The sequence below is a fragment of the Labrus mixtus genome, chromosome 22 (genome assembly GCF_963584025.1).
Source record: "Labrus mixtus chromosome 22, fLabMix1.1, whole genome shotgun sequence".
In the NCBI taxonomy this organism is placed as follows: Eukaryota; Metazoa; Chordata; class Actinopteri; order Labriformes; family Labridae; genus Labrus; species Labrus mixtus.
Window position 1 is genome coordinate 20,164,377 of NC_083633.1, and position 24,399 is coordinate 20,188,775.

At 47.6% G+C, this 24,399-nt stretch overlaps 2 protein-coding genes across 2 annotated transcripts in view; one reads left to right on the top strand and one right to left on the bottom strand.

Moving 5' to 3' along the window:
- The first annotated feature begins 517 nt into the window (after positions 1 to 517).
- lta4h (leukotriene A4 hydrolase) lies at positions 518 to 8,471 on the top strand. The gene is made up of 19 exons (XM_061030363.1): positions 518 to 727; positions 1,646 to 1,776; positions 1,904 to 2,024; positions 2,491 to 2,559; positions 3,022 to 3,126; positions 3,239 to 3,291; positions 3,374 to 3,446; positions 3,556 to 3,696; positions 5,660 to 5,683; positions 5,775 to 5,845; positions 6,053 to 6,164; positions 6,256 to 6,400; positions 6,492 to 6,595; positions 7,179 to 7,249; positions 7,342 to 7,396; positions 7,470 to 7,565; positions 7,691 to 7,773; positions 7,851 to 7,955; positions 8,061 to 8,471. Exons 1-19 carry the CDS (start codon positions 578 to 580, stop codon positions 8,197 to 8,199), a joined length of 1,848 nt encoding a protein of 615 aa, XP_060886346.1. The 5' UTR covers positions 518 to 577; the 3' UTR covers positions 8,200 to 8,471.
- Positions 8,472 to 8,717: 246 nt separating this feature from the next.
- Positions 8,718 to 24,399, bottom strand: part of LOC132956747 (protein-methionine sulfoxide oxidase mical3a-like) — a 21,663-nt gene continuing 5,981 nt past the window's right edge. Inside the window, exons 8-35 of the mRNA XM_061030362.1 lie at positions 24,280 to 24,399; positions 23,562 to 23,677; positions 22,998 to 23,124; positions 22,819 to 22,909; positions 22,501 to 22,648; positions 20,719 to 20,915; positions 20,495 to 20,595; positions 20,338 to 20,391; positions 20,009 to 20,173; positions 19,746 to 19,838; positions 19,496 to 19,582; positions 19,083 to 19,166; positions 18,196 to 18,346; positions 16,502 to 16,590; positions 16,248 to 16,320; positions 15,917 to 16,091; positions 15,583 to 15,755; positions 15,372 to 15,443; positions 14,372 to 15,028; positions 14,242 to 14,300; positions 13,817 to 13,894; positions 12,870 to 12,920; positions 12,474 to 12,719; positions 10,339 to 10,432; positions 10,218 to 10,265; positions 9,962 to 10,061; positions 9,779 to 9,852; positions 8,718 to 9,683 (exon numbers count right to left, since the gene is read on the bottom strand). The exon at positions 24,280 to 24,399 is cut by the window's right edge and continues 138 nt beyond it. Of these exons, the coding sequence (XP_060886345.1) occupies positions 9,499 to 9,683; positions 9,779 to 9,852; positions 9,962 to 10,061; positions 10,218 to 10,265; positions 10,339 to 10,432; positions 12,474 to 12,719; positions 12,870 to 12,920; positions 13,817 to 13,894; positions 14,242 to 14,300; positions 14,372 to 15,028; positions 15,372 to 15,443; positions 15,583 to 15,755; positions 15,917 to 16,091; positions 16,248 to 16,320; positions 16,502 to 16,590; positions 18,196 to 18,346; positions 19,083 to 19,166; positions 19,496 to 19,582; positions 19,746 to 19,838; positions 20,009 to 20,173; positions 20,338 to 20,391; positions 20,495 to 20,595; positions 20,719 to 20,915; positions 22,501 to 22,648; positions 22,819 to 22,909; positions 22,998 to 23,124; positions 23,562 to 23,677; positions 24,280 to 24,399 (3,708 nt within the window). The 3' untranslated portion in view covers positions 8,718 to 9,498. The remainder of the gene's footprint in view (positions 9,684 to 9,778; positions 9,853 to 9,961; positions 10,062 to 10,217; positions 10,266 to 10,338; positions 10,433 to 12,473; positions 12,720 to 12,869; positions 12,921 to 13,816; positions 13,895 to 14,241; positions 14,301 to 14,371; positions 15,029 to 15,371; positions 15,444 to 15,582; positions 15,756 to 15,916; positions 16,092 to 16,247; positions 16,321 to 16,501; positions 16,591 to 18,195; positions 18,347 to 19,082; positions 19,167 to 19,495; positions 19,583 to 19,745; positions 19,839 to 20,008; positions 20,174 to 20,337; positions 20,392 to 20,494; positions 20,596 to 20,718; positions 20,916 to 22,500; positions 22,649 to 22,818; positions 22,910 to 22,997; positions 23,125 to 23,561; positions 23,678 to 24,279) is intronic.

Sequence of the window (24,399 nt, forward strand, 5' to 3'; positions counted from 1 at the left end):
ACAGCAGTTTATTTCTGACACATTTATTGTTTTTTATAGAATAAAATAATAATATTTATCTGTGTGCTCTCAATATGAGACAGGAAATGAACACAGAACATGGTTACAAACACTTTAATCATAAATCTTGTCTTGTGTCACTTGTGTATTTGTGTTTGTATTTTATTTGTAATTTGTCTTTCTCTGTTACTTGCCCAGGGACAACAGATGGAAACTAACACTTCTGCTATAATCTGGCATTTTTACAGCTGTAATTGTTACAGCTGTTCATTAATATGCACTGTCCCTAACAAATAAATAAATAATAAAAATAAAAATGAATATCCATTCAACAACGTATTATAATTAATAAATAAATAATTTAAACAAAATTATCTTTTCAATACTTGAATCCACGCAAATATCCATGAATTTCCTTCAATTATTTTTTTCAATATATGTTAACTTTGGGGATAAAGCTGAGTGTTTTATTTTGAAAAGGTCGTCCCCGGAAGTGTGTGAGCATGTTCCGTTAGATATCGCCGGTTGGTCGTACGGTCGGTTTCAGTCAGTCTCCGTTGTTAACTGGACGTTCATCATGTCTTCAGACCCGTGCTCCTTCTCCTCGTTCGCCAGGTGCGTCACCAAACACCTGAACCTGTCGCTGCACGTGGACTTCGACAGACGCGTCATCAAGGCCAAGGTGGCGCTGACGGTGGAGGTTCTGGAGGACCGGTTCTCCGCTCTGGTAACGTTAACGGACCCCTTTACTCCTGTTAGCCTGGGAGCTAACGAGATGAGTGTTCTGAATTCAGACAGTGAGCGTGGGTCCGTGAAGGCGTCATGAAATAAAGTTTAATAAACGGTAACCTCCGAGTTAACGTGACACACAGCCGGACTCACGTCATCAAAACGTCAGATTGTAGAAACCAGAGGATCAACTTTGATTTTTTGTTTAAAAAAAGATGATTAAAGTTTAACAGACGCGTCAGATTTATTTACTTTATCAACATGTTGTGCATCTTAACATCTGCTGCTATGATCTCCAAGTAAACAAACTTTAAACAGCAGTTTGTGTCTGAGCTGTCAGACAGAGACAGGTGTGAACAGGTAACTGAACCTGAGTTGTTATAAAACTGAGACGGATCATGTTTCTTTCAGTTTCTTTTTGCACTCTGATGAACTGAATTTAAAGAAACAGAACACAGAGCCTGACCGATTTATCCTCCGGCGGATATTCTCATATCCTGTAACTATCGATATAAATAGTTATATATATATATATATATATAACTATTTATATCGGCTAACATATACGTTGATATTACTAGATTTATTCTCCAGTTAAATAACTTTTCATTTGAGTTTCTGCACAGTATGTATGTGCAATATCGATGTCAATTATATCAATAATCAAGGCTGGATGTTCGGAGCTGTGAACCCTGGACTTTGACTGAAAGGCTGATTGTTATTATTAATGAGTGTAAACAAGCAGCAGCTGTAAATCTGAGCGCCGTTTGGTTCGTGTTAGTGTTTGTTAGAGACGTTCTGAACTTATCAGGGTTATATTACCTGGACTTTGAGGTGAGGCTGAAGTGTCAGTCAAAGTGCTGATTCAGCAGGTGTCAGAATCTCATTAAGAAAAGTGTCGTTTTATCTGCTGCAGACTTTGGACACCAGAGACCTGAAGGTCATCTCTGTGAGCGCTAATGGACAGGCGGCCACATTTACCATGGGCCCCAAACACAGCTTCAAGGGGACACCGCTGGAGATCACGCTGCCCTTTGACCTCTCCAGGTGAGCTTTTGTCCTCTGTCCTCAGGGCGGGGGGGGGGGGGCTTTTAAAAATATAATTTATTAATGTGTGTGTGTGTGTGTGTGTGTGTGTGTGTGTGTGTGTGTGTGTGTCATGTGGACCAATCAGAGGGCAGCATGTGATCGTGGAGGTGACTTATGAGACGTCTCCATCTGCGAAGGCGCTTCAGTGGCTCTCACCTGAGCAGACGGCCGGGAAGAAACAGCCGTACCTGTTCAGTCAGTGTCAGGTGAACACACACACACACACACACACACACACACACACACACACACACACACACACACACACACACACACACACACAGGTTTTTAAGTGTGTCGTAAACTTTTTGTGAAATGTAAATGTTGTAAAAAAGAAACGTTTCTCACTCATCCTCTTTTTTTCTTCCTCTTTTTATCGTTTTTCTCTAAACTTCTCATCCGTTTTTTTTGTTTGTCAAACTCTGGTCGAGACTTCCTCTTGCATCACTTCCTCCTCGATGTCTGTGAACATGTCAGTTTCAAGTGTTTTAAAGTTTGAAACGACGAGGCGTGTATGTCTGATGTTGTTCTCTTTCTGCTCTCGTTTTTTTTGTGGCGTCACAATTCTCGATCCCTGTGACAAAAAATATTTTTTAAATTGTCCATTAAAAAATAATGATACTAAAATAATGTTTATGAACGTTTACACTGACCCTGGGTTTTGTCTGACAGGCTCATCACTGCAGGAGTATGATCGCCTGTCAGGACAGTCCGTCTGTCAAACACACCTACTACGCACAGGTAACACACACACACACACTTTATAGGTTTCTATCAGGTGTGGCCTGTGTTTTGTCTGTCAGGTGTGACCTGTGTTTCGTCTGTCAGGTGTGACCTATGTTTCATGTGTCAGATGTGACCTGGGATTTTTCTGTCAGGTGTGGCCTGTGTTTTGTCTGTCAGGTGTGACCTGGGATTTGTTTGTCAGGTGTGGCCTGTGTTTTGTTTGTCAGGTGTGGCCTGTGTTTTGTCTGTCAGGTGTGACCTGGGATTTGTTTGTCAGGTGTGGCCTGTGTTTTGTCTGTCAGGTGTGACCTGGGATTTGTTTGTCAGGTGTGGCCTGTGTTTTGTCTGTCAGGTGTGACCTGGGATTTGTTTGTCAGGTGTGGCCTGTGTTTTGTTTGTCAGGTGTGGCCTGTGTTTTGTCTGTCAGGTGTGACCTGGGATTTGTCTGTCAGGTGTGACCTGGGTTTTGTCTGTCAGGTGTCTGTTCCTAAGGAGCTGGTTGCCGTGATGAGCGCGATGAGAGACGGACAGGAAGTGGATCCTCAGGATAAAAGCCGTATCATCTACAGGTTCAGACAGCCGGTCAGTCCTCTCTTCTTCTACTCTTTTTTTTTTTTTTTTTAGATGTCATCAGTACAGGAGGCGGAGTTATAAAGAAACTTTTTTCAAATAACCCTCTGACCTCTGACCTCAGGTGCCCATGCCGTCTTACCTGATTGCCATCGTGGTGGGAGCTCTGGAGAGCAGGTAACTCTTTCTCACCTGTGAACAATGTCATGGTGTCACCTGCAGCAGTTGAACAGTGTTCTGTTCTCTGATTGGTCCACAGGGAGATCGGGCCTCGCTCCAGAGTGTGGTCAGAGAAAGAGTACGTGGATAAAGCTGCGTTTGAGTTCTCCGAGGTAAAAACATACACACCTGGATAAAAGGTATGATGTAGTACAGCTGATTAACCTCCAAGTTCTGACACGTGTGTGTGTGTGTGTGTGTGTGTGTGTGTGTGTGTTTCAGACTGAGGTCATGTTGAAGACGGCTGAGGGTCTGGCTGGTCCGTATGTTTGGGGTCAGTACGACATCCTCGTTCTTCCTCCATCGTTCCCGTACGGAGGCATGGAGAACCCCTGTCTCACCTTTGCCACTCCTACACTGCTGGTATACACACACACACACACACACACACACACAAATCGTGATGCAAATAAGGTCAGACATAAATGCTTTTTTTTTTTTGCTTTTTTTTACACAGCTTAATTATTTTGTCCCTTACGGCTCTCCGTAAATAGTCGTCCTCGGTGTCTCCCTGTAGTCTCAGTGATGTGAGTCCAAAGTAATATCCACCTGATGACATCACACATTGACCTTATGACACCACACATTGACCTTATGACATCACACGTTGACCTTATGACACCACACATTGACCTTATGACATCACACGTTGACCTTATGACACCACACATTGACCTTATGACATCACACATTGACCTTATGACATCACACATTGACCTTATGACATCACACATTGACCTTTTGTCACCGTTCCTGAGCCGTATTAATAATAATTATAATAATAATAACTTAGATTTATATAGCGCCTTTCATGAAACCCAATGACGCTTTACAAAGTGGGGGGCGGGGGGGGGGGGGGTAATGGGAGGCAACAAGAGACAAACAAATGAAGGAGAAAGGAAGTGGGTGATCAGCTGGGGGGGGTGTTAGATGAGGCTGAATGCTCAGGAGCTCATGCTGAGGAGGTTTTTAAAGATGACCAGGGATGGAGCAGTGCAGATTTCGGCGGAGAGAGAGTTCCAGAGGGTGGGGGGGCTGAGGCACTGAAGGCTCTGTCACCAAAAGATCGCAGTTTAGTGTGGGGGGTGGAGAGCAGGCCTGTGGCTGAGGACCGCAGCTGTCGGGACGGGGTGTAGGGATGGAGGAGGTTGTGAGGTACGGTGGTGCTAGACCATGGAGAGAGTTGTAGGAGGAGTATATATTGAATGCGGGACTTGATCGGGAGCCAGTGGGGGTGATGTTCTGCCGGGGCTTGGTACGTGTAAGGACCCTGGCAGCAGAGTTTTGGACATATTGGAGTCTGTTCAGGGCAGTGTTTGGTAGCCCGGCAGTAGTCCAGGCGTGAAGTGATGAAGGCGTGAATGAGGGTCTCTGCGACGGGGTCGGGGAGTGAGGGCTGGAGTCGTGAGATGTTTTTGAGGTGGAAGAAGGCGGATTTGGTGATGGACTTGATGTGGGATTTAAAACAGAGGGTGGAGTCCAGGATGACGCCTAGGTTACGGACCTCGGGTGAGGGGCGGATGGAGCAGTCGTCCACAGTGAGGAGGAGATCTCCAACCTTCCTGAGCAGTGCCTTGGGGGCCACAACCATGAGCTCAGTCTTGCTGCTGTTAAGTTTGAGGAGGTTGGAAGACATCCAGGTTTTGATGTCCTGCAGGCAGTTGACTAGTGACGGGGGGGGGGGGGGGAGCTTAGTGGAAGGAAGGGTGCTGAGGTAGAGTTGTGTGTCATCGGCGTAGGAGTGGAAATTGAGACCATGTTGGCGATTATCGGACCGAGGGGGAGCATGTAGACAGTGAAGAGAAGAGGGCCAAGCACAGAACCTTGCGGTACTCCTTGGTTAACTGGGGCTGGGGAGGAGCTGGAGTTGCTGATGGTGACAAACTGTTGCCTGTTGGAGAGGTAGGAGTGGAACCAGGAGAGAGCTGGACCGGAGACGCCAAGCTGTTCAGATAGGCGGTTGAGGAGGATGGTGTGGGAGACTGTCGAAAGCTGCAGAGAGCTTTTTTTATTACTTCAGTTTACGATCTGTTACGAGTTCCTTTTTCTGTGCTCGACTTCATGTCCTAACCTTCGGCCTACCGCAACATCCTTTATTGTCTTTCAAAATAAACACGGGTGTGTTTCCAAACAGGAAGTAAGTAACCGTAGCTTCAGACGGTACCGAAAAACAAAGTGAAATACTCCATAACGGCGTCTCCCACATGTGATTTAAATCTAATCGTTTCACATGAATGTTGTTATTATTATTATGTACACCTGGATGAATAAACGCATGTATGTTTGTAACGTGTGATTAACCCTTCACTGTGTTTTTCTTTTACAGGCTGGAGACAAATCTCTGTCCAATGTGAGTGAAACATCCTGTCACCTGCTCGCCGTCTCACCTGTCCATGTCCACACGTGTCCACATGTTGATGTGTGTTTCTTCTTCCTGTCAGGTGATCGCTCATGAGATCTCTCACAGCTGGACTGGAAACCTGGTGACCAATAAGACGTGGGAACACTTCTGGTAAAGCATCACTCTGAGTCATGAAGCTTTGGGTTAGGCCCCGCCCACCTGGGGACGCTTTCTCTAGGGGTTTAAGTTCATTTGTAATCCTGCTAGCTTACCTGTACGCTAGTCGACGGTATCACCTGAAGTGAAAACAGAATCATGATCACCTTAAAAAAACTCAACCAGGTGAGGTGTGTGTCTTCTTCTTCTTCTGGTGTTCAGGCTAAACGAGGGTCACACGGTGTACCTGGAGAGGATGATCGGCAGGTGTATGGAGAGCGAACAGTTCAGACAGTTCAAAGCCATGGGGGGCTGGAAGGACCTGCAGGACTCGGTGAGGACTTGTTGAAATGACTCGTTATTTATTCTGTGGGTCGTTTCTTTCTCCTCGTGTTTCACACCTGTGTCTGTGTGACATCACTCAGGTAAACACCTTTGGAGCCAACAACCCCCTGACCAACCTGGTCCCCAGCCTGCAGGACGTGGACCCCGACGACGCCTTCTCCTCCGTGCCCTACGAGAAGGGCTTCGCTCTGCTTTATCACCTGGAGGAGCTGCTGGGGGGGCCAGGTGTGACCACGGGACAGGAAGTGATTATTCACCTGTGTGACATCACAACAGGAAGTGTCTTAACCTGCACCTGTGTGTCTATGTCCCTCAGAGGTGTTCATGGGCTTTGTGAAGTCGTACATCCAGATGTTCGCTTACAGCAGCGTCACCTCGGAGGAGTGGAAGAACTACCTGTTCACCTACTTCAAAGACCAGGTGAGACCCCATCCATAACACCTGTAAGACGTCTTTAAAGACCAGGTGAGACCCCGTCCATAACACCTGTAAGACGTCTTTAAAGACCAGGTGAGACCCCGTCCATAACACCCGTTAGACGTCTTTCAAGACCAGGTGAGACCCCGTCCATAACACCTGTTAGACGTCTTTAAAGACCAGGTGAGACCCCGTCCATAACACCTGTTAGACGTCTTTAAAGACCAGGTGAGACCCCGTCCATAACACCCGTTAGACGTCTTTCAAGACCAGGTGAAACCTCGTCCATCACACCTGTTAGACGTCTTTAAAGACCAGGTGAGACCTCGTCCATAACACCTGTAAGACGTCTTTAAAGACCAGGTGAGACCTCGTCCATCACACCTGTAAGACGTCTTTAAAGACCAGGTGAGACCTCGTCCATCACACCTGTTAGACGTCTTTAAAGACCAGGTGAGACCTCGTCCATGACACCTGTTCGTGCGGTTCTGGGGATTTTCTTGTTGAGTTTGTGGAGGTCTGGTTTTGGTCCTGGTCAGGAGGGTCAGGACTTGAATCAGGTGTCTTTGGTGTTTGTGTCTCTCAGGTGGACATCCTGAACAAGGTGGACTGGAACGCCTGGATGTTCACTCCCGGGATGCCTCCCGTCAAACCTCAGTGAGTCAGAATGTCCCTTTAGGCTCCTCCCTCTTTGGAGAACACTCAGTTTTCCTGCCGTTATGATACTCTAAACAATCTTTGTGTTTCAGGTACGACACCTCGCTGGCCGACGCCTGCATCGCTCTGAGCCAGAGGTGGATCAAGGTAAGACCAGGACCTCACATGGACCTGCTTGTGCTTTTCAGGGTCTAACCTCCTCCTTCTGTCCCCCCTCCAGGCCAAAGACCAGGACCTGAGCGGCTTCAAACAATCCGACCTGAAGAGCCTGTCCACCCACCAGGTGGTGGAGTTCCTGTCCCTCCTGCTCCAGGAGGTAACTCCCTCAGTGGGCGGGGTCACTGTAGTCAGTGATGAGAGTCAGACAGCCAATCAGAGTCCAGCTCAGTACACTTTAAAAACCTGTTGGTTAAATCAAGTTGTCTGAATGTTTGTCCTCAGGATCCTCTTCCTCTGACTCACGTGAAGAAGATGCAAGACGTGTATGATTTAAACTCCTTCAAGAACTCAGAGATACGCTTCAGGTGAGTCACCGTCACATGCTCTGCTTTAAGCCCCTCCCACTTTAGCCCCTTCCTCTGATTGGCTGCTGTCCCTGCAGGTGGCTGAGGCTGTGCGTCCGGTCCAGGTGGGAGGAGGCGGTTCCCATGGCGTTGAAGATGGCGACCGATCAGGGCCGCATGAAGTTCACTCGACCGCTCTTCAAGTGAGTATCGCTCGCCCGTCACCTCGAGTGGACGCCGTTACACCTGTCGTATGCTTTTCAGTCGTTTACGTTTTTGTGTGTCTGTGTTGTTGTTTTGTTTTTCAGAGAGGTGTTCAACTTCGATAAGTTTCACGACGAAGCTCTTCGAATGTTTGCGGCTCACAGGGCCGAGATGCACCCGGTCACTGCGGGACTCGTCGCCAAAGACCTGAAGGTGGACGCCAACGTGAGCACCAGCCTGTAACCATGGAAACCACTCTGTAACTGTAAGGAAAAAAAACAGTTTGTAACCATGGAAACCAGACTGTAACCATAAAAAAACAGTTTGTAACCACGGAAACCAGACTGTAACCACAGGAAACTGTAACAATGAATACACAAAGCAGTGAAAACACACACAAGGTATCGGCTGGTGTTCAGACCTTTTTTTTTTTTTTTACTTTGTAAACATTTCCTCAGGGAAAAAAAACCACAAATTAATTCATAAATAAAAATCTGTCTGACAGAAAAAACAAATCTGTTTTTTTTGTTTGTTTTAAACACTTCAGAGTGTGTCTGTGTTTGAAGCTTCTGCAGTTTGTTTACGTTGTCTCCCCGTTACCGCGGTAACACAATGTGAAACCACACACACTGCAGGTCGAACTTAAAAGTGCATAAGACTGGTGAAGGCGAAGCTTTGTGAAGGTGCCGTGGTGAATCTCGATGTGAAAAGGGCGAGCGAGAGAGAGAGAGAGTACAGTACAGAAACACACAGGTGAAGACTTGAGGTGTGAATATTTTATTAAAGAAGATTAAAAAGTCAGATTTTAGTTTAAAGGCTGTTTATCTTGCACTTAAATTAATAATCAGCTGATCAGTCACATGACTCTTTGACCGCATCAGCTTTAACAACACCTGTTGATCAGCTGATCAGGTAAACAAAGGCTGATCAGTAACATTTGGCACAATGTAAAAAAACTAACTAACTGTTACAAATTAAACTTCTGTTTTTATGACCATAAAGTTAAAATATGAGATGATAACACTGCTAGTTACTCTGCTAACTAGTCACACTTAAACTTATTGGTTTGACTTGAACTCTGTGATTAAACTGGTTACACTGGGTTAGATCCAGTTAGGATTATTAATTTTCTAACTGTGAACTTTCTGGATGTATATTGGATCGTCTGTCGAGTGTTTCTGTCCTCTTGAGTCTGACAACACCAGCTGAGTGGAACAGACCGTTTCCATGACAACAGTCGGTGTCATGTCTGGATCATCATTTGGTGGGGGCGGGATTTAGTGGAGAGAGTTTTTTTTTAAATGGTTTAAACTTTTTTAATATGTTACGGTGGTCGCTGTGACTCGAAAAGGTTCAGGTCTGGTGGTCGCTGTGACGGGTTCAGGTCTGGTGGTCGCTGTGACGGGTTCAGGTCTGGTGGTTGCTGTGACGGGTTCAGGTCTGGTGGTCGCTGTGACGGGTTCAGGTCTGGTGGTCGCTGTGACGGGTTCAGGTCTGGTGGTTGCTGTGACGGGTTCAGGTCTGGTGGTTGCTGTGACGGGTTCAGGTCCAGCTGAGTCCAAGCGGTCGCGTCATCATGATCTCCTCCAGGTCGCGGTCTTCCTGTCGCTCCTGCAGTCTCTGCTCCTCCAGCAGGGACACCAGAGAGTCTCTCTGCTCCACCACCTCCAACATCTCCTCGAGGATCAGACGCTCCTCCACCAGCTGACACGCGCCCTTCAGGTGGTCTGAGACACGGGTACAGGGAGGAGAGTTTAAACTGACTGTATTGAATATTTAGAGCTCTATGGATGTTGACAGCGTTATCGATCAGAGGTCTTACCCTCCACGGCCATCCTCTCTCTGAGCTCCTGCTGCAGTCGACTCTGGCGGTCTTCCAGCTCCAGCTCCCGAGCCCTGAAACACACACACGCACACGCACACACACGCACACCACCTGAGAGCTGAAACCTCTCTTGAGACCCAGACCAGCTCAGAGACCTGACCCTGAATCTAAAATACTCACAGTATGACGAGTTCAGACTCGTATCTAATCAGAGAGTTTTTCTGCTGCACCAGCTGGAACCAGGTCTTCATCAGAACCGTGTTATCCAGTTTACCCAGACCTGCAGGGACAGAGACACACTGCTGAGCGAGCTACACACACCACATGGCACAGGTTAGTGACTGTGTGTGTAGATGACATCATAGTACAGTTAAGATCATGTGGGACAGGATTCTGTATTTTAGAACAGAACAGTGAAGTCAGCAGGTGAACTCACCTTCCAGGTGAAGCTCGATGTCTGGGCTGTTGTCATCTTCCCAATAATCTGACAGAAATACATCAAGATTTTTTTCTGCAGAATGTTTTTGTATTGTTTGTATTTTGTGAATGTTGTTTACCTGCTTCTCCTCTCAGAGCTTTCTCCACTATCACTCCTCTCTCCTCCAGCTGTCTCTGCTTCTCCTCCACCTGCTGCAGCTGCCTCTGGATCATCTGACACACACACACACACACACACACACACACACACACACACACACACACACACACACACACACACACACACACACACACACACACACACACACACACACACACACACACACACACACACACACACACACACACACACACACACACACACACACACACACACACACACACACACACACACACACACACACACACACACACACACACACAGAGAGTCAGAGGTCAAAATCCAAACTTGTTTTCCTGTACAGAATGCGCTCCACCCTCACTCCCTCTGCCAAACTAACTCTGGTCCAAATGACAAAACTCCCAATGTTAGACTACGGTGACGTAATATATAGATCAGCATGCAAAGCCTCACTCCATAAACTTGACGTTCTCTATCACTCCGCCATCCGGTTTATCACCAATGCCTCTTTCAACACTCACCACTGCACCCTATATTCCTCTGTCAACTGACCATCCTTACACACCCGTCGTAAAATGCACTGGTTGATTCTTATATATCTGCCCCCTACCTGTGTCACCTGGTGCAAACTACAACTGCTACCTACAACACCCGCTCTGCCCACCACATTCTCCTAAAAAATCCAAAAACAAATACAGTTATTGGTCAAACATCATTGAGGGCTGCTGCAGACATCGACTGGAACAACTTACAAAAAACTCTCAAACTGGACACTCTCATCCCTAAATCAGCTTTCAAGGACTCTATCATGGACAGTTGAAACTGTTTCTCAGTGCACTAACTTTTCCCAAAACCTCTATCTGCTGGCTCGTTACCGTCTCTCCCTCTGCATGTGTATGCCACACATCTCTGTGCTGTGCTGCTGTTGTGAGTGTATGTAAAGAGGATACATTGGGGGTGGCTGTGGGTCAGTTGGTAGAGTCGTCACCTCTCAACCGGAAGGTCAAGGGTTCAATCCCCAGCTGGGCAACGTGTCCTTGGGCAAGACACTCAACCCCAAGTTGCTCCCGCTGCCTTGGTGGTGGTGTATGAATGGGATTAGTTACTTCTGATGGATAGCGATCACTACCATCAGTGTGTGAATGTGTGGGTGTGACCTGCGGTGTAAAAGCGCTTTGAGTAGTCAGAAGACTAGAAAAGCACTATGTAAGTTTAAGTCCATTTACGTTGTACACGTGTCTTACCTTCTTATGGCCTGTATGTTTAGATATGTTCTTTTAACTTTTTATTGTGCTGTGACTGTTTGGAATGCAGCTGGCTGTTGGAAATGTTGCACGCTGCTATCTTCTGTTTGTCCTTTTTTTTTTTTTTAAACCATCTCTTTATTGTCTTTTCTAGTAAAGCATAAACAGCGTATAGCAAAACAGTACACACAATACGAAAACTAAAAAAGAGGAAATAAAAGAATAGGAAAAAAAAAAATAAATAATAATAATAATAATAAAAACAAAAACATAGCAGCCCTACTGACAGTCAGATCTGTTCATCAGTCCAAACCTCATTCTGTATTTTGTCATTACCTTCCAGGAAGTTGTAAAAAATAGTTCATACTTTCCAAAACTTGTCAAGTTTGTTTTTTGAGAAACAGCAAGAAAGAGAGTCATTCCTTTAAACCACTGAGAGACTCCACAGGTTGTTTTGTTTCTTCCATGAGCGAGCGGTGCATCGTTTGGCCTCCAGGAAACAAACATTGAGTAGATATTTGACATTACTAGAAAGTAGAAAATCATCAGCAGAGATATTAAGAATACACAATTTAGGGTTAAGAGACGAGTCCAACACCTTTTCCCAGAAGCAGATTATCAGTGAAAGAGAGACCCCTTGTGGACACCTTTTAACATTGACCTTTCCTTTCAGTCCAAACTCTACTAGACCTGAACCTGAACCTGATCTGTCCTCAGGTGGATCAGGTGGGTCAGGTGGGTCAGGTGGGTCAGGTGGGTCAGGTGGATCAGGTGGATCAGGTGGATCAGGTGGGTCAGGTGGGTCAGGTGGGTCAGGTGGATCAGGTGGGTCAGGTGGGTCAGGTGGGTCAGGTGGATCAGGTGGATCAGGTGGATCAGGTGTACTCACCTGGGCTTTGTGGAGTCTCTTCAGCTCTTCCTGTTTGGCCGTCCGTCTCGCAGCTCTCTGGACCCGCCGGGTGATTTTGGCGTCCAGGTCTTCGTCCTCCTCCTCCTGTCCCCTCTGGAACATGGTCTCCTTCACGCTCAGACTCGACGGCTCCTTGGCCTCCACCAGAATGCCGACCACCTCGGTGGGACACGAGGACCGTCCGTCGGAGTCCTGGAGGGGGGCGGAGCCTCTCTGAGAGCGTCTCTGAAACACAAACATCAAAGAGAGAGAGTCAGTCTACCACAGTCTGGACCCCCGGATGTTAGGACTAGGGATGTGGGCAACAAGTGGACTAGGAACATCCCGTGTTAAAACTACAGGAAGCAGAGTCCCGTTGTCACATGATGTGTGTACCTTGATGGCGTACGCTCGTTTGAAAGCCAGAGCGTGAGGGACGTACGCAGGCTGAGAGACACAGGAGACACAGAGTCAAACAGGAAGTCTCAAACACAAAGTCGAGTCTCTAGTCAGTCTAGAGTCAGACAGTCAGAGCAGGTCGAGTCTCATCCTCTGGTTGTTGGGACGCGTCTCAATGTTTTTTTTTTTTTTTTTTAAGATTTATTTTTGGGCTTTTTGTGACTTTATTGGAGAGATAGGACAGTGGATAGAGATGGAAATCAGGGAGAGAGAGAGAGAGAAAGAGAGTGGGGATTCACATGCGGGAAAGGAGCCACAGGTTGGAATCGAACCTGGGCCGCCCGCTTGGATGACCACAGCCTCCACTACTCCCACCAAGTCCGTCCAAGTCTACAAACACATCTTAAGACAGAACAAGTCAAATCAGGAGTTCTTGGGTTCCAATCCAAGTCAAGTTAAACCAGAACAAAGTGGTTGAAGTCTCAGGGTGCTGATGTTAAAATGAAGAGGTTTTTGTTTCATTGACTTTAATACTCATGACTTGTGTTTGAATGTATTTGGAGTTTAACACATTTAATAACTTGAATTTCCATTCTGGTACGGGCTCTTGACTGATTTTATTGCGCTGTTTTTATTTGGTTTTATATTTTGCTGTGTTGTCTGATTTTTTAAATTTGTTTTGGTTTATGTTTTATGGTGATGTTGTCCTTGTGTTTCTTGTCTTCTGTAAAAATTCTGAATCTGAAACATTAAATCTCCCAGCAGTCGGGTCCAAGTCGTTCTTTTTGTCTCCTCGCTGAGTCGGCTAAAAAAAATCAGACAACAGGGAGTCGGGTTCTATTCGTCTAACATCCAGAACTCTTTTAGCTACATCCACAAACTAACCCAAACACAGATTTCCTACAGAGCAAAAGGTGCCCTGAACGCAGCACAGCTGGTGGTACCTCCTTGTCTTCATCGTCCCCCTCGTTCAGACTGGCTCTTTGAATTTTAGCTGCGAGGTCTAACAGCTCCTTCTGCAGCTTCAAACATCACAACAGGACAGTTAATGACTTCACACCAGGTATTAGACCGATCCCTTCAGCAGTTAACTGCAGGAAGTAGTCAGGACCCTCAAACAGACTCAGACAGAAGCTTCACGTCCTGAAGAAACTGAACTGACCGTTTTAGCTAGCTTAGCATTAGCATCCCCCTTGACATTAGCATCACACACACACACACACACACACCAAACACAAACACACAAAAACACACACACACACACACACACACACACACAAAACTGGATAAAATGCTCAAAAAAAAGAGTGTGTGCATTGATGATGTCATTCTGATGATGTCACAGCTGAGATGTGTGTGTGTGTCTTACGTTGTTTCGTGTGTGCAGCAGGTCAGATGACTCCTCCTCCGTCAGGCATCCTCTCACACCTGAACACACAGGAAGTAAAGTTATGACATCATCACTCTGAGGTACATGTGATTGTTTTTTAAATCCTCACCTTTCACTCTCCTCTTGTTGGTCTCGTCCTTCTTCGTCCTCTCTGCAGGTAAGCTCCCGCCCATCTTCTTCTTCTTCTTCCTCTTCTCCTTCCTGTTTCCAGGGAAAACTGCCCTCCACAGAGATCTGGCCCCGCCTCCTTCCACATCAAAGAGCCCAGAGGGCGGAGCCTCTCTAAGTCCCTTCAGCTGAAGGAGGAAAGCCCCTCCCCCAGCCAGAGGGGGAGGGTGGAGGCGAGGGGGGAGGGTGTGGGCTCCTCTGTGTCTCCTCCTTCTTCCGTCAGATTCCCCCTCCTCCTCCTTTTGCTCAAACTCCTCCTCTTCTGGCTCCTCCCATTTGTCCTTCAGGAGGAGGGGCTTAATTGGAGGCATTTCAGGGCTGATGTCATCAAATGAGCCCCGCCCTTTATCTGGGAGCCAGGAGGCTTGTTTCTGACATGCTGTTTCCATGACAAACTCAGGCGTGGTCCATGTGGGCGGAGCAGTGTCGCTGTCATTGTGGGTGGAGTCAGGCTCGGATACGAAGGAGGCGGTGGAGGGCGTGAAGACGTGGGGGCGGGGCTTAGAGGGAGTCGGGGAGGGGTCGACACAGGGCAGAGGGCTCGAGGTGGAGTCGGGCTCCACAGGTGTGTCTGAGGGAGTGATGTCACCTCCAGCTTCTGAGGAGACGAGAGGAGAAAAGAAGGCGGGGTTTAAAAATCATGAGAGGACTACGATAATAAATATAAATAACTAAACAAATAAACAAATAAACAAATAAACACATGAACATGTGACAAAGACAAAAAAAATCAATAAATACAGATAAGACAAATTCTCAAATTAAAAATTAAAGTTTAGTTAGTGTTTAATTTGGGACTACATTTACTTATGTTATTACAAACTACATTTCCCATAATGCACCTGAGTAGTGTATTCACACATACAGCAGCTTCATGTTAATGTTTATGAGTTTAGTCTGTAATTGATGTTTTCATTAATGGAGTTCGGTTTGGATTCTACCTGCTGTGTCCTCCTCCATCAGGAGCCACACACCTGACCGTCGCTCCATGGCCCAGGGGCTGTACTCCCCCTCTACCAGCAGGGGGCGACACGGCACCACATTACACAACAACACAACACAATAACACAACAGTACACAACAACACTACACAACACAACGCTGAGGCTTCAAACATCAGACCTGATTAAAAAATAAATAAAAAAATCTCACCATCACTGGACTCCATCTCGCCGTCTCCATCCTCTTCCTCTGGCTCCGCCTCCTCCTCCTCCTCCTCCTCCTCCTCCTCCTCCTCCTCATGACCCAGGTGTAGCTGTAGAGTTTCCATCCTTGATGCTCCAACCTCTTCTTCTTCCTCCTCAACCTCCATCTCTGACTCCGAACTGAAACCCAGAGAAACTTTTAAACACTGACAGATGAACGGAGGTCACATGTAAATAATTATGTTTCTCTTTAAATATGAATTTTCTGATTTGAGTCGCCATATTTGGGACAGCAGCCTCTCCTTCAGCTCTGTTGACCCTCCTCTCAGACTGACTCCTACCTGGACTTGTGGTTCTCCTCCTGGTCCAGGTCCAGATTAAAGCGGTTCAGCATCTCTTCAGAAACCTCCTCCGGCTCCTCCCCCTCCTCCTCCAGAAGCCCCGCCTCCTTAGTCGAGCTGCGACGGTAGTTTTCCAGCTCGATCCTCTCGGGCGTGGCCGTCTTCACAGAAACCACTGCAGGCACGCCAACGCAGCCGCACACACACACAGACACACGCAGAAACACACACACACTAAAGCCCAACAGTGACGCCGTTTAAGGAGCGTGCTCAGTGCAGAGAAAAAAAATAAAAGAGGGCAAAGAAACCGCAACAGGTGAACAGAGCTCACCTGAGGAGCGACGACGACCGGCAGAGACCAGAGAGTCTGCAGAGGAGAGGGAGGGGGCGGAGCTTAGAGACACCTGTGGACACAATGATTGGATCAAATTCTTTTTTATTATTTTTAATTATTCAAATTCAGGAAATTTTCTGTTTTTATATATTTATCTGTTATTGCAGTTCGAGTGCAGACTTAATGAAAGTTATTTAATCTGAACAGATGATCTTTAATTCATAAATTGAATTCTTTAAGTTTTTTCTTACAGTGGAGGTTTGCAGTGAAGCCGATCTGTCAGTCCTCCTCCTCCTCACAGTCGGATCAGAGTCAGAGTGCTGCACGCAGTAAAACCTCCCTGAGACACATAAACATCATGATATTAATTAATATGAATAATTCAAATATTACAACAGACACACACACGATCAACACACCATCAACACACGATCAACACACCATCAACACACCATCAACACACCATCAACACACCATCAACACACCATCAACACACCATCAACACACTGACACTGTAAAAACAACCTGTTAAAACGTGTTCGAGGACGAGTCTCCGCTCCGTCGTCTTCACAGTCACACGAGACTCTGAATGAACTTTTCATAAGACACACTCGAACGCATCGCTCTCACAACTCAGATGTCATGTGACCACTGGACGCTCAGAGGCTTCGACTGACACACAGGAGAACTCTTAAGTGAAGTTCAAACACACAATACCAGCTCTGTGAGGTCTGAACACACACACACACACACACACACACACACTGAACACACACACACACACACACACACACACACACACACACACACACACACACACACACACACACACACACACACACACACACACACACACACACACACACACACACACACACACACACACACACACACACACACACACACACACACACACTGAACACACACACACACACACACAGCATCATGTGGTGATCAGTGTGAAATCTGTCTGATGGCCGATGATTGATGATGATCCAGCTCTCTCCGCCCTCTCTATGAACTCTGTAAACTACCTGTGGGGGCGGAGCCTAATGTCTTGAGTGTTGTGTGTCTGTGGTACGATGTCATATCGTCTCCGTTAAAACTTCACTCAGAGATGATTTTCTGTTCGTCATCGTCGCTTCATGAAGTCTCATTTTTCATCCTGGTAACTTGAAACAAACAAGACTTCCTGCAGATTTTCACATTAAACTAACCGGACTCATACCGGTGCCTCACAGGTGCTGACAGGAAGTGACCAGAGGTGCTGACAGGAAGTGACCAGAGGTGCTGACAGGAAGTGACCAGAGGCAGAGCACAACACCATCAGATAGACCCAATGCTTACAGAGGAAACAGTGACATGAGGACTGAGAGACAGACAGGCACTGAGATGCTCCTTCAGATAGACCCACTGAGAGTTATACACACACACACACACACACACACACACACACACACACACACACACACACACACACACACACACACACACACACACACACACACACACACACACACACACACACACACACACACACACACACACACACACACACACGTATATAGGTCATATATACGAGTGTGACAGAGCGTCTTTATGTTGTGATCGTATGAACACACTCAGCAGTCATGAGTTCATCCTCAGGCTGTTCAAAGATCTTCTCTTAAAGACAGGCTGTTCACGCATAAAGAAACTTAAGACAGCGGCGGTCAGATGATCGCCAACGGAATCAATAAACAGAGCTCGCCACACGTCCGTTACTCTGTGTTCCAGAAGAACAAACCGTTCAGTGCTGCGCTGTGTGTGACTGACGCTCTTATCGCTTTATAATCAATGACTAAACCACCTTCTGAAAACCGGATTTAACCCAGAGGTTACCACGGCAACCGCTAACCGCTAACCATGATGCAGGTGATGATGATGATGAAGCGGGAGCGTTTACCTGTGCTCCGGTCGAAGGTGTAGGCAGACAGTCTGAGGGAGGAGCTGCAGGTGTAGCACTGGAAACAGCTGCGATGGAAAAACAAACCCTCCGCACTGAGACGCTCCATCAGATAGACCCGGTCCTTACAGAAGAAACAGTGACCTGAGGACTGAGAGACAGACAGGTACTGAGAGACAGACAGGCACTGATCAGACAGACAGGCACTGATCAGACAGACTGGTACTGAGAGACAGACAGGCACTGATCAGACAGACAGGCACTAAGAGACAGACTGGTACTGATCAGACAGACAGGCACTGATCAGACAGACTGGTACCGATCAGACAGACTGGTACTGAGAGACAGACATGTACTGAGACACAGACAGGTACTGAGAGACAGACAGGCACTGATCAGACAGACAGGCACTGATCAGACAGACTGGTACTGAGAGACAGACATGTACTGAGACACAGACAGGTACTGAGAGACAGACAGGCACTGATCAGACAGACTGGTACTGAGACACAGACAGGTACTGAGACACAGACAGGTACTGAGAGACAGACAGGCACTGATCAGACAGACAGGCACTGATCAGACAGACTGGTACTGAGAGACAGACAGGTACTGAGACACAGATGGGTACTGATCAGACAGACAGGTACTGAGAGACAGACAGGCACTGATCAGACAGCAGGTACTGATCAGACAGACAGGTACTGAGACAGACAGGTACTGATCAGACAGACAGGTACTGATCAGACAGGTACTGATCAGACAGACAGGTACTGAGACAGACAGGTACTGAGAGACAGACAGGCACTGATCAGACAGACAGGCACTGATCAGACAGACAGGTACTGAGAGACAGACAGGTACTGTGGAGCATATTAGATTCTTACCGAGCTCACATCCTCCTGACCTTGAATTCGATTGGTTATCTGCTCAGCCAATGAGCTCACTCCCCCAGTGTACATCTGCAGACACTACAGGCAGACAGACAGACAGACAGACAGACAGGCAGACAGGCAGGTAGACAGGCAGACAGACAGACAGGCAGGAAGGTAGGTCAAGAAAAAAATAATGTTTTGTTCTTACAAAATATTGTGCAGGTAGATGTATCTCTATAAACCAGTAATGAGAAACTTCTAGAAGGACAACTGCAACTCTAGGAAACAAGGACAACTGCAACTCTAGGAAACAAGGACAACTGCAACTCTAGGAAACAAGGACAACTGCAACTCTAGGAAACAAGGACAACTGCAACTCTAGGAAACAAGGACGACTCCAACTCTGGTAAATTGCAGCTCTCTACCTGCTCCTGGTTGTCGAGGACAGACTGAGACCTGATCTTCTCTTTGAATCGAAAACTCAACTGTTCCTGTTGAAGAGTCCGTTTCCTCTGGTGTTTCCATGGAGACAAACAGCACAACTTAAACAACTTTTATTACTTTATTGTATGCCAACTAAAAACTACAACTTTTTTTATCTGACTCTATTGACCTTACTACTCTCTACTAGCCTCTATTAGTCCCTTCTAGTCTCTACTGCCTACTATTGGTTACCGGTCTCCATGACAACGTTTGAATCGGAGCTGCGTCAGGGGGACAGTCTGGAGACTCAGGACGGGATGGGAGGCTGGAAACCAGCTCCTCCTGCTGGTTGACACATGGAGTCACACTCCAGTATTTATTAACTAATTAATAAAGTAAATGAATTTGTGTTGTGTGTGTGTGTGTGTGTGTGTGTGTGTGTGTGTGTGTGTGTGTGTGTGTGTGTGTGTGTGTGTGTGTGTGTGTGTGTGTGTGTGAGATGTCTCTGATCTCACCTGTCGACGTATTGCTGCAGCAGCAGAAGAAGAAGAAGTCCTGCAGGAAGTCGAGCTTTCTTCAATTTTTGCTTGCAGCTGATTGGCCATCAGGCGTACTTTGGACTGACTGGCCCCGCCCACATCATGCACCAGGCTGTCTTCATCACCATACAGTTCTAATGCCTTGAAAAACAAAAACTTTATTTAAACAGGAAAGCAATGACTGAAGAGACGACTGCCTGTACATCCTTTTAATTTAAGAAGAGGATAGTCCTGATACTAATATTTTAATTTTTGATATGATTCTTTTTAAAGAGTTTTTTCTTGTTATGCTTCAAGAAACCGACCTCCAGCTGCTCTCGACTCGTCCTCCTCCGTTTACCGCGATCCTCTTTGTGGTCCTGGAGAGATGAAGACATGTGTTCAGAATAGACAGACATCTGGATAAAGACACAACGATGAAGATATGTAGATATATATAATATTCAGGAGTGCTGTAGGAACCTTCGGGTTTCTCTTCCTGGACGGGCTGAGTCCCAGTCTGCTGAGCAGCGAGGCCGGAGTGATGAGGGCTGATTTCAGGTCAGGAATCTGACTCAGACCACCTGAAACCATGACACACATTTTCATCCATTCATGATCTCTGTGAACTGCTTCTGGGACTTTTCATCTAAACTCTGGTTAAAGTTCAAATCTGAACACACAAGGATCTACATCTGGAGTCTCACCAACAGGAGGCGCTGTGTCTTTGAGCAGCTGGTAGAACTGAATCAGGTACATGACCATGGAGAGAGAGTCCGGCTCTCCGAGTGAAGACATCTCCTCCACCGTCATCAGAGGAGGAATACCAAATTCTCGCTCTGCCACGTCAAAGCCCAGACGAGTGTTCTCCTCCACCAGTGACTCGTCCAAAGAGTTGAAGTCACTGAGGAGAGACAGGACGAGTTAGGAGAGACAGGACGAGTCAGGAGAGACAGGACGAGTTAGGATGAGTTAGGAGAGACAGGACGAGTCAGGAGAGACAGGACGAGTTAGGAGAGACAGGACGAGTCAGGAGAGACAGGACGAGTTAGGAGAGACAGGACGAGTCAGGAGAGACAGGACGAGTTAGGATGAGTTAGGAGAGACAGGACGAGTCAGGAGAGACAGGACGAGTTAGGAGAGACAGGACGAGTCAGGAGAGACAGGACGAGTTAGGAGAGACAGGACGAGTCAGGAGAGACAGGACGAGTTAGGAGAGACAGGACGAGTCAGGAGAGACAGGACGAGTTAGGATGAGTTAGGAGAGACAGGACGAGTCAGGAGAGACAGGACGAGTTAGGAGAGACAGGACGAGTTAGGAGAGACAGGACGAGTCAGGAGAGACAGGACGAGTTAGGATGAGTTAGGAGAGACAGGACGAGTCAGGAGAGACAGGACGAGTTAGGATGAGTTAGGAGAGACAGGACGAGTCAGGAGAGACAGGACGAGTTAGGAGAGACAGGACGAGTTAGGAGAGACAGGACGAGTCAGGAGAGACAGGACGAGTTAGGACGAGTTAGGAGAGACAGGACGACTCAGGAGAGACGGGACGAGTTAGGAGAAACAGGACGAGTTAGGAGAGACAGGGCAACTCAGGACGAGTTAGGAGAGACAGGACGAGTTAGGAGAGACAGGACGAGTCAGGACGAGTCAGGAGAGACAGGACGAGTTAGGACAAGTTAGGAGAGACAGGACGAGTTAGGAGAGACAGGACGACTCAGGACGAGTTAGGAGAGACAGGACGAGTTAGGACAAGTTAGGAGAGACAGGATGAGTTAGGAGAGACAGGACGAGTTAGGAGAGACAGGACGACTCAGGACGAGTTAGGAAGAGTTAGGAGAGACAGGACGAGTTGGGACGAGTTAGGAGAGACAGGACGAGTCAGGAGAGACAGGACGAGTTAGGAGAGACAGGACGAGTTAGGAGAGACAGGACGAGTTAGGAGAGACAGGACGACTCAGGACGAGTTAGGAAGAGTTAGGAGAGACAGGACGAGTTGGGACGAGTTAGGAGAGACAGGACGAGTTAGGAGAGACAGGACGACTCAGGACGAGTTAGGACGAGTTAGGAGAGACAGGACGAGTTAGGATGAGTTAGGAGAGACAGGACGAGTCAGGAGAGACAGGACGAGTTAGGATGAGTTAGGAGAGACAGCACGAGTCAGGACGGGTCAGGAGAGACAGGACGAGTTAGGAGAGACAGGACGAGTTAGGACGAGTTAGGAGAGACGGGACGAGTTAGGAGAGACAGGACGAGTTAGGAGAGACGGGACGACTCAGGACGAGTTAGGAGAGACGGGACGAGTTAGGAGAGACAGGACGAGTTAGGAGAGACGGGACGACTCAGGACGAGTTAGGAGAGACGGGACGAATTAGGAGAGACGGGACGACTCAGGACGAGTTAGGAGAGACAGGACGAGTTAGGAGAGACAGGACGAGTTAGGAGAAACAGGACGACTCAGGAGAGACAGCACGAGTCAGGAGTTTTACATGAGATCAGGTCTGTATCGATGAATCAGAGCGCAAAGAGCAAGGCCGCTCTTCCAGGAAGTAGTCAGGTCACTGACGGCAACGCCATGGTAACCACGAGTCTGCTCCTGGCACCAAGTCAGCAAATTATTGGACTGAGAGACAGAATCTGTGACAGAGGACGAAACATCAGACCAATCACAAGAGAGGACGAGACATCAGACCAATCACAAGAGAGGACGAGACATCAGACCAATCACAAGAGGGGACGAGACATCAGACCAATCACAAGAGAGGATGGAAGAGACGATGAAACACAGGAAGGTAAAGTGAGCTCACTCTGTCTGATGAGTCCAGGTGAGGATCGGTGGATGACATCACTGTGTGTTGTTTGCAGTGTGTCCTCGCCCGTGTCCACCAGGTGTCTCACCTGAAAGAAAAACAATTATATTGCGTGTTTGTGTGTGTGTGTGTGTGTGTGTGTGTGTGTGTGTGTGTGTGTATGTGTGTGTCTGTACCTGAGCAGGTGTGATGAGGTGTGTGTTGATGTTCAGGTATCGTGTTGATGGATCGACTGTGAAAAAACTAAAGTTCTTCTGCATGTTCTCAGGAGTCGTCTGGGGGAGGAGACGGTAAACGGTCTCTCTGAAACACAGACAGACAGACAGACAGACAGGTTGACAGACAGACAGGCAGGCAGGCAGACAGACATTCAGACAGACAGACAGGCAGGCAGGCAGGCAGATAGATAGACAGGCAGGCAGGCAGGCAGACAGACAGACAGACAGACAGATAGACAGGCAGGCAGGCAGACAGACAGACAGACAGACAGACAGACAGGCAGGCAGACAGACAGACAGACAGGCAGGCAGGCAGGCAGGCAGGCAGACAGACATAGTGGTGATGATGGACACCTTGAAGGACATTATTCCACTAATGCACTAATGACATTGTCCCTGTTGCTATGGTTACTAATTGAAGATACAGGCTGATCCGTAGAGCATTTAATGAAACGGTGAACAATGAAAGTACTTCAGGTGCTCATTGTTGTGAATTAATGGACTTTCTGCAGGTGTACTCACCTGTCTGCCAACACGTCCACTGCAGCTCCGCCCTGAGACCAACTCCTGATCATCCAGGCCGAATCCAACGCTGACAGAAAACCCCGAGCTATACCTGTGCCCATGGGCCAGAAGGGCTGCAGACAGACAGGCAGAGGGAGAGAGACAGACAGTCAGAAGATATCATAATCACCCCTAACAGTCTGTCTGTCCACTAAACACCTGTCTCACCCACAACTATCTCACCTCCTGCAGCCTGTCTCACCTCCTGCAGCCTGTCTCACATCAAACAGCCTGTCTCACCTCCAGCAGACCGTCTCACATAGAGCAGCCTGTCTCACCTCCTGCAGACTGTCTCACATCAAACAGCCTGTCTCACCTCCTGCAACCTGTCTCACCTCCTGCAGCCTGTCTCACATCAAACAGCCTGTCTCACCTCCAGCAGACGTCTCACATAAAGCAACCTGTCTCACCTCCTGCAGTCTGTCTCACATCAAACAGCCTGTCTCACCTCCAGCAGCCTGTCTCACCTCCTGCAGCCTGTCTCACCACCTGCAGCCTGTCTCACATCAAACAGCCTGTCTCACATCAAGCAGCCTGTCTCACCTCCTGCAGACTGTCTCACATCAAACAGCCTGTCTCACCTCCAGCAGACTGTCTCACATCAAGCAGCCTGTCTCACATCAAACAGCCTGTCTCACCTCCAGCAGACTGTCTCACATCAAACAGCCTGTCTCACCTCCAGCAGACTGTCTCCCACTAGCGTGATGAGCAGCTGGTGTCCGTGGCGCTGGCGGACCATGGCGGCGTTCTCGGAGGCGTACATGCAGGTGAAGTCGAACATGGCAACGTCAGGCTG

Bases quoted from the DNA above. Each gene is read 5' to 3' on its own strand.
- lta4h (XM_061030363.1), top strand. From the start codon at position 578: ATGTCTTCAGACCCGTGCTCCTTCTCCTCGTTCGCCAGGTGCGTCACC. The intron at 3,697-5,659 runs GTATACACACAC...TTTCTTTTACAG, and splicing joins TTGCCACTCCTACACTGCTG to GCTGGAGACAAATCTCTGTC. The intron at 6,401-6,491 runs GTGTGACCACGG...TATGTCCCTCAG, and splicing joins GGAGCTGCTGGGGGGGCCAG to AGGTGTTCATGGGCTTTGTG.